The sequence below is a fragment of the Frankliniella occidentalis genome, unplaced genomic scaffold, assembly GCF_000697945.3.
Source record: "Frankliniella occidentalis isolate FOCC.00 unplaced genomic scaffold, Focc_3.1 Scaffold7, whole genome shotgun sequence".
NCBI lineage: Eukaryota > Metazoa > Arthropoda > Insecta > Thysanoptera > Thripidae > Frankliniella > Frankliniella occidentalis.
The window spans coordinates 1,644,932-1,653,508 of NW_026267137.1; the positions used below are offsets into that span (position 1 = coordinate 1,644,932).

At 38.5% G+C, this 8,577-nt stretch overlaps 1 protein-coding gene across 2 annotated transcripts; it reads right to left on the bottom strand.

The window, feature by feature from the left end:
• Nucleotides 1–483: 483 nt before the first annotated feature.
• On the bottom strand, nt 484–6,305 carry LOC113209380 (sorting nexin-29). 2 transcript variants are annotated; one of them, XM_026426864.2, is made up of 15 exons: nt 6,097–6,305; nt 5,495–5,755; nt 5,271–5,403; nt 5,010–5,187; nt 4,763–4,906; nt 4,366–4,634; nt 4,089–4,273; nt 3,868–3,991; nt 3,646–3,784; nt 3,378–3,570; nt 3,124–3,298; nt 2,759–3,034; nt 2,528–2,668; nt 2,287–2,426; nt 484–2,192 (listed from the first exon to the last, which is right to left on the bottom strand). In XM_026426864.2, the coding sequence occupies exons 2-15, from the start codon at nt 5,746–5,748 to the stop codon at nt 2,060–2,062; spliced, it is 2,484 nt and encodes an 827-aa protein (XP_026282649.1). In that variant the 5' UTR covers nt 5,749–5,755; nt 6,097–6,305; the 3' UTR covers nt 484–2,059. The 2 variants fall into 2 exon arrangements, with proteins under 2 accessions (XP_026282649.1, XP_026282640.1); XM_026426855.2 differs by having other exon boundaries at nt 6,077–6,305.
• Nucleotides 6,306–8,577: the final 2,272 nt, after the last annotated feature.

An 8,577-nucleotide genomic window follows, 5' to 3' on the forward strand; every position in this document is an offset into this window, starting at 1 on the left:
TATATTTTGTAACCGTTCATTCGATTCGAAGTGACTTGACTGTGATAGACCATGCTAGAAACGGATTACAAGTGTACATAAAGTCTCCCATTCATCGACGGCTTGACAAACTGGATTTGGACTTCCCGGATCGTCACGACCCTGCACCTCCGAAGAGATAAGATTGGACTTTTGAGACATGCGTTCTGTCGTCAACTTGTATCGATGGGGGAAGTGCCAAAGAGCATGTTACGTCTGAACCTAAATGTGAGATATCTCCGCAAGCATCTCCAAGTAAATTTGCCGCGTTTTCAAGACTCTGGCGCCCTCTATTGGATGTGCTGTCGAATGAGGCAACATTCCCTTCACATTCACAGTGACGTCATGGTCATGGATGCACGACCATTTTCGATAGGAATGACCGGAATGACGGAATGACTGATCCCCCCAACCTTCGTGCAGTACAGGGAGACAGGTAGCCTCATAATTTTTTTAATTCCTGGATAATTTATTTATTTTGTTTATTGAGAACTGATTCACAACATCCAGCTGCTTCCAAAAAACAAAAGTGGTACAGTAAAAGCAAAGATAATAACTAGAAATTTTACTCCGTGCCATCTGAGTCATAAGTTTCATTATATTCATGCATTTTTAAAAACTGTTTTAGCGCAGTTTGCATACATTCAAACATTCTTAATTTAACATATCACAAAAGTAACCCTTGGATTCATCACCTAATTAGCATGGGGTAGCTGAAATGAGAGGTCTGATGGAATAAAATTAATTCATTCACATTGGCACTTACATTTAGTACATATTGTTATCTTTGGAATGCATTGTGAGCCAACAAGGCAATTTATAATGCAAACAGGAGCATTAGTACATATTAATGGTCTAGAATATAACTCAGTGTAATTTCACTAAAACAATAATGTGAAGGGGGTGTGACTTACTACAAAACACAAATAATTTTAGAGGGTAATTAAAATTATAAAAATAAAGATCACATGGAAAATGATTTGGTTGAAATATAAGATTTGAGATTAGGCAGAAAAATCATTGAATGTTTTTGAAGTATCTTCTAACTTAATTTTTGAACTAGAGCAATTTCAGAAACCATAAAATCACAAGATAATACTTAAACTAAAAATTCTCCATCAAAAACTTGGTATAAGTCCTTCACAATACATGACTTCTAAATTGACTTACAGAGTATTTCATACAAAAGTGAAATTAATAAACTACTTCCACAATAATTCAGAACATTTACATTAACACTAACTCACACATAACACACACACACACACATGCACAAACACATGTACAGCAAACTTAATATTTTAAAACAGAGAGATTTTCAAAACCATGGGGAGGTATTCACAATAAGTAACAACAACAACAATAACAATAACAACAGCAAAAATGAGTTTACAGGGTAAAGCCTGCACAGTAATAAAATAATTGCTACTATTTAATACATGAACAAATCATGAACACAATAGTTTATAGCTTTCAGGAGAAACGTGACATGACTAAAGATACAACATTTACGTTTGGAATTGGCACTTTCTATCACAAGGCACACCACAAACTGTAGCACAATTGACCAAAAGAACCCCCCCAAAAAGCACGGCCTATTTTCAATCAATTATGAGTGAGTATTTAAGGTGAAACCCCAGCTCAACACTCTTCAGAAAACAGTTGTTTATACTGAAAAAAATAGTGGTTCCTACAATTTTCAACAATATCTTTCCTTCCTGGTTATTGGTCATGGTCTACTGCAAACCATGAAAGATAGAAAAGAAAAAATAAAGAAAAACTTCACCAACCTTTCTGGGCATCACTGAACAACATAAAACCAAATTAAGGGCCAAGACCAACCTCAACTCAACATTTCATGCATGAAATCAGTAAGAAGAAAAATATCTACAGTATTTGTTCTTTTAGAATACTACACATTCCCTCAGTTGAACCAAAGTTGTAACTTTACTGATAATGGCCCGTTATATTTTCTTTAGCAAAGAAGATGTGTGGGACGGAATATGGTCCTTGAGCAATACTAATTGAACAAATGCTGGTGTCACAGGCCAGTGTACTGAGGAGTCGAACTACCAGCCTGTGTGTCAGGATTAATCCTTGTGAGCCTTGTGAATGGGTTGCGAGAGCTTGCACGTTTCCTGCGCGTTCTATCATCATTTCCACTTCCCATTTCCCTGTAAAAGAACACATTAATAAGTAGAAATGAAGAAAACTAGAGCTACCAAAACACAACACTTAAATGCTATGTAGTAATAGCAGTGCACTAACCCAAAAAATGGAATCATGTGCACCAGAAGCTCTTTATCAGGAGCAGACGCCAGCTCAGAATTAGTCTGAATTAAATGATTCATTACACATCTAAGATAATGTTGCAATCTTTTTCGACGTTCCTCTACAAAACGAGCGTCCTGTATAATTTAAAGGGAATATAGATAAGAACATAGAATGTAATATTGTAAAAAGGTGACCTGTTTATCAAGTTGAAAAACAGAAAGAGGGGAAAAAATACCTTATTTCCCAAAGCTTTTTTTGGCGGAAAATCAAAAGTTCCAACAACTGCATCTTGTTTTTTCAGATCTTTATGAAGGGAGTAAAACTGAGCATAGCGTCGATAAATATTCCACTCATCATCTCTAATACGTATGAAAACCTGCAAATACACACAAAAATCTTACTTAGATCAGTAGATTACAGAAAAAGAGAAAAGAAAACCTGTCAAAACTTTGAAGTAATAATGAACCTGGTAGACATGATGTACATCTGAAGAGCCCCCGGTCAAGAATGCTGATGGCACCCATATATTAACTAAAGCACGAGCTGCAGTACATATAGAACCTCCATCATAGTCACTTGTCACACTATGCGCATCATCATCCGATGTTGCTGGTTCATCAGGCAATGGACCACGTAAATCAACAAGTTCATCACGGAGTCTTCGCAACATACTCTCTTTGGTCTGCAGAGCACGGTGCAACCTTTCATTGAACTCCATCAACTCACCATGCATTTCAGCAACCTATAAAAATAAGTACAGGTAGAGCAAAGATGAGTATTTCAAAACTTATATGTTCCTGACTAATGCCCAGAAGAACTACTTATGTTTACCTGAATTAATTTTTTTTCATATTCTCGAGCTTCAGTGTGGTAATCAGGAGGATCCCCAACTAATTGGCCTCCAGCTAATTGACTCAACATCTCATGAGCCTGGGCTCCATCCCTCCTCAACATTTGAACAGCTCCAACATATTTTCTGAGCTGATGTTTTAGTAATTCATTTTCTCTGGAAACATGTTAGATGAAACCTAATTGAAATCTAATTTGAAAAGTATATGAAAAGTGTGCTACTTCTAAGGACCTACCTATTTAATGCATGTAAACGACTTTCCACTCGCTCATTTTTTTCGGAATGAACCCTCGATGCTTCTGCAATCTCTGCTTGCAATGTATTTATCTTTTCTTGACTTTCCTCTAGAGCTTTTTTAAGTTGCCGATTTTCTTTTTGCAGTTCCTCTTTTCTTGTCAATACAGCAAGAAGTGCATCACGAACTTCACCTAGGGGGAGAAGAGAATAAAATGTCAAAGTTGTGGCAGACTCAAAATTTTAAAATTTCGGTATGTATGACAAACCATTGACATGAGCAGGTAATTCTACTTTGCTTTTTGTACGAGCACTACTTGATGGCTGCTCTGGGGGATTGTAATCCAAAGTTGTGCTCTGCAACAACTTTTGAGTGGCAATAAGAGCTGCTGCAGCACAGTCCGTATCCTTAAATTACAAGAGATAAAGCAGTAAGGAAAACAATGCAAAAGCATAACAATGTAAATATTCTTTGATTTTATTGGTCAAACCTCTGAGTAGCTTGGTACAGAGAGGGAATCCTCTTCTGAATGCGCTTCTTCATTCACTGAAACTGGTATAAGTTCTCCAACACTTAAATTGTTAACAGGAGTCAATGTCTGCATTTGGGTAATCCTGTAACATAATAAAAAGTGGTCAGCATAAACAAAAAGGAAGGATACTGTCAGTTTGAAAGTGTCAAATAAATAATAATTAGTCTAATAAATTTTACCTTGATTGGTGCCCTGACTTGGCTTTCATTGTACTGTCAGCACAACCTTCATCATCTGATGCCTGTATTTCTACAGTAACAATGGGAGGGCAAGAACTTGAAACAGGGACTGAAATTGAATCTCCTAAATTGCTCTGATCCTTAGTCGGTTCTTCTTGTACACATGATTTTTCAGGATGTGTCTTCTGTAAGATAGATAATTTAATGCAAGTACTTAGTTGAGTCATTGAGATTAAATAATAGGATATGTAGTTACATTGTTAAAAATGACTTTTACCTCCATGGATTTTGTAGCAGCTGCATTATCTAGAGATGAGTTAGTATTTCTTTGATCATTTAACATTACAGGAATTGCAACAGGTGAGCTAAGGCAGGTTGGGGGAGCACTGCTGACATCAAATGGCCGAGAAGCTCCTCGAATGCTTATTGGAACATCATCACCATCAAAAGAGATAATATTGACAGGGCCTTTCCTCCTTCGACGACTGTCATTTTTCTTCCGTGTCCCACTGCTTCCCATACTTCCACTTCCAGAACTACTATTGTCTATAAGAAAGAGAGAACAATCACAATTACCACCAGGAAAAAGAAATGAAGGGACAAACGGTTACCACTCACAATTTCCAACAGAGCACAGTATTTTGTGATATTTATATTTTGAAAGTTCAGCATACCTGTTTGAGCATCTGCAATTATTATGGGTTCAGATCTTGACAGAGATAGATCCCCAGAGGATAGACTACCACTATTTGTACCCTTACCCCATTGATTTAATTCAATTTTATCAATACTGATTGCAAACAAAATGGGTCCCAATCCTATATAAATTTCCAAAAATGTAAAGGTAGAATTAGTAATTTTAATCTCATGTGTGTCATTTACAAACATATTTAGGAACCCTCTGCTGTTTTTCCACTTTACCTCTGGCCATTATTGGTAAATTGCTTGAAAGTTCTTGATCTAACAATAATGCCCACTCTTCATAATACTGCGTAATTTGTTGAGGACTTGCAAGCAAGCAGTGTAGATATCGCTCTAACGAATGTTCATTTAAAGATGACCTCAGCCAAGCTCGGCCCCTTCCTGTGTCTGTCCATACCTGAAAATAAATGGCACTTTAAGAAAAGTTGTAAATTTATGGACTGTTGTTGTCTTATAAACATAGCAAATAGCAAAGAAAACCTGTTTTAGAAGAAGATATCGTTCATATTCATGTTTTGTAAGGTGTTCAGCTACATAATGCCAAAATGATAAATGGTTTGTTCCATCAGATCTACTTAGCATTAAGCTTGTTGATACAATCTCTGTCATTTGCCTAAAACAGTTTATATAATTAATTTTTCAAAATGATACAATAGGATTTGGAACATTAAAAGAGTTTCTTTGTTTAGTTTTGAAGTTCTTACTTGAGAGTAGAGCTAGATTTGTTCAATGGTTTGGCTCGCAGTCCATGGGAGAGTGCAGCTTCTAAGCGACAACATAATGTTGCAACGTGAGGATCTGATTCAGTAGCTAGCTCAGCTCTGCCACCAAATCGGACTTGGCATTTTTTAACAGCATCATGTAGATCTGCCATCAACTGTTCTCTCTCTTTAACAGGAGAACCACTACTGCCCCCTGTCTGAGGACCACCCGAAACAGCCATTATTGTCGACATCATGTTATACCTGAAACATATGGAGCCACATTATATGTATCAAGAATATTAGGAAAAACAACGAAGACAAAGAATGCAATTTCTAGTAAAAGAAAAACAGCCGCAAAATAAATCTAGCCTGTCCATTATATATTTAGGACAGATAGGAATTGAATAAGCAATAGGCATGCAATTAACTAAAATTTACATGGCTATAGAAGTTTAGCCAGTAGGTTCTGCTGACAAGGTTGTGAGCCCTATCATAGCAAAGAATGCAAATAGGAGGGTGTTCAAATGATGAATCCATAAGAACTGTACACCAAAAACTGCTAGCTGTGGCACCAAAACTTACTGGACTCATTTCGGACTCACTGGGAGAGAAGAAGTTGTTAACAAAATCAGCCAATACACTGGCCCACACACTATTCCTCCATGGCTGAAATGCGCGATGCTCTAGGGATTTCCTCCCCCTGTTGTTCTCTGTTCTGTTATGTTTTTCTGTTGAGGTTGTGTGGATGTAGATGTACACACGGTACACACGACGCGATATGATAGTGTTTGGGTGAGAGGTGGAGAGAGGGGGAGGGAAAGAGAGGAGAGGGGTGGCCTTGGAACTTGGAAGGTGGAAGCTGGTGGAAGCTAGCGAGGATTAGTGAAGGAGAGGTTACTGCGACGGGGGCCAGATACACGGTGCCTGAGAAGGCCACAGAGTTTAAAGATGATAGCCCTGATCAAAGTAAAACCTTTTCCGACAAACTAAGAAAGGTTGAAGAAGACAAGATAGAACAACAATTCAACCGTTTATGTTTGCGTTAAAAATATATTAATGATTAAAAAAGCACCCTCGCGTATGTCGATGTCTGATAAGAGTCTAGGTTGCCACTTTCTGCCACTGGTGGCGCTGGTGGTACGGTTTCCCTGGCGAAGGGCTCCACCATCTTGAGCCTTCGCGAGAAATACGGAGCAGGCCCGGGAGCCGGTTGGGAACAGATTTTCATTCGAACATTTATATCCGTAAGGGTTCTTGTCTTGTTCTTAAACCACACTATTTGTTCCTTTCAAACCTTGAAGTTTAACTGGTGTGCATATTTATCAATCACAGACCTTTGATTTGGTTGCTATTTGGCCTTATTTTCTTGGCCGCGGACGTGCCTAACCTAAAGCGACTTTGCGGGCCTGCTGTTATTTATTTTTCACTCTGCTCCCAATTTTATTTGGCCTTTTAATACTTAAGCATCATGCCTAAGAAACCGAGGCGGAAAAGATTCGTACGCAACAGCCAGCGGAAAGGCCAAGGGAAAAAAGAAAATGCCCCTCCACCCATCAAACTTGTGAGTGCCTACTTGACGATTTATGTTATTGTTATTATTTCTAAAATGTGTGCTATATTTTTTGTACTGATTTCCTGTCTTAAATATTCTTTAGACTAATGCTCAGCCATCCGCAAGTGATTTGAATTCTGTCAGTTGGAAATCTTCAAACTTAAACCCATTCACTGCAACCACTTTAGTTGAGGCGAATACAACTCCAAGTTTGTACTTTGTACTTGTACTTCTTAATGGGACTCTAAAATTAAAAGGCCTCTTAAATAAAGAAGTTCAAGGATAAAAATTTTCATGAAAACAATATTCTAGAATGCAGAGAAGGGCATCAGTTGTATGATAATCCTTAAATTTCCATTAGATTTACAATATCTTTTAACCAAATTTCTTCGCTTTCTGTAACGTCTCCATTCTTTTGAAAGATCTCATTCCAGTCTCTAGATATGTTTACGTACACACCTCAGGGTTTACTTTAAAGGAATGTTATAAAACTCTTAACATAGGCAAGGGCTGAAAAAAAATGTTCATATATTTCAAACTCTATGAAGGTTTAAGACACAGAGAGTGTTTCTGAACCAGTACAGCTCAGAAATATGAAGTATTCTTTCAGGAGGCAATATTAAAAAGTCATTCTTTGTAGTAATAATTTATGTTGTAAACATTACCCACATTACTAAAAGAATCTTAAATTTATCCAAACTGTTGTGGGTTTGGCCATTATAAATCCTTTGGAAGAAAACAAGAAGAAAACATTTTATCAGAACTGTAATAATGAATAAAGAGAGGGACAATTGAAGGAAATTTCTTTATTTCCATCAGACATCTTTAAACCAAATTTATTCGCTTTCAGTAACGTTTTCCATTCTCTTAAGAGATCTCATCCCAGACCTTTGGTATGTTGGAATAAACACCTTAGGCTACATTTTAAAAGGCAATTATAAACTCTGAAAAGAAAAAAAATACCAAAAAATGATTTTACATTCCAATTTTTAGATTTTAATCCATATGTATGGTGCGCGGAAGAGAGAGGGTACCGGGAAGTGGGCAGCCGGGGCGAGCGAGCAAGCTGCAGCCTGCTTGGCAGCTTAAAGCAATGGCAGTGTTGCCGTTGAACCTCCTATTACCCCTCCCACCTCCACTATTTACCCTTGTTGCACCAAAATTATGACTCAAAACATGTTCAGGGGTTGTTAGAAGTCAAGTCTCGGCAGTCTGGGCATCCCCAAGTTTCAAATGTACCGCGCCGACAGTAGCGCGCCAGGTGGCGACAGCTGGAATCCTCGACTCGTATCAGACATCGCCATACGGCCGGCCCTGCAACCACTCCTTCAGTACAGTCGAGTGCCTACTGCTTGAGACGCTGCCCGTGCGAACCGCTCGGGGAGGTCTCGGGGGGGCCCCCCAATAAATGTGTTACTATTGGCAACAATTGGTCTAATCCTCGCCAGTGACGAACTGCACTCTGAACTGCACTCCGGGCCGCCGCCGTCAGCCTTGTCTCCGGTCGGGCCCGGCCTGGGCCTGGCCGAGG

Excerpts from the sequence above, each read along its gene's own strand:
- LOC113209380 (XM_026426864.2), bottom strand. The coding sequence starts at position 5,748 with ATGATGTCGACAATAATGGCTGTTTCGGGTGGTCCTCAGACAGGGGGC. Across the intron at positions 4,635-4,762 it reads AATTGCAGATGCTCAAACAG|ACAATAGTAGTTCTGGAAGT; the intron begins GTATGCTGAACT and ends TCTTTCTTATAG. Across the intron at positions 3,571-3,645 it reads ATTACCTGCTCATGTCAATG|GTGAAGTTCGTGATGCACTT; the intron begins GTTTGTCATACA and ends TTCTCCCCCTAG.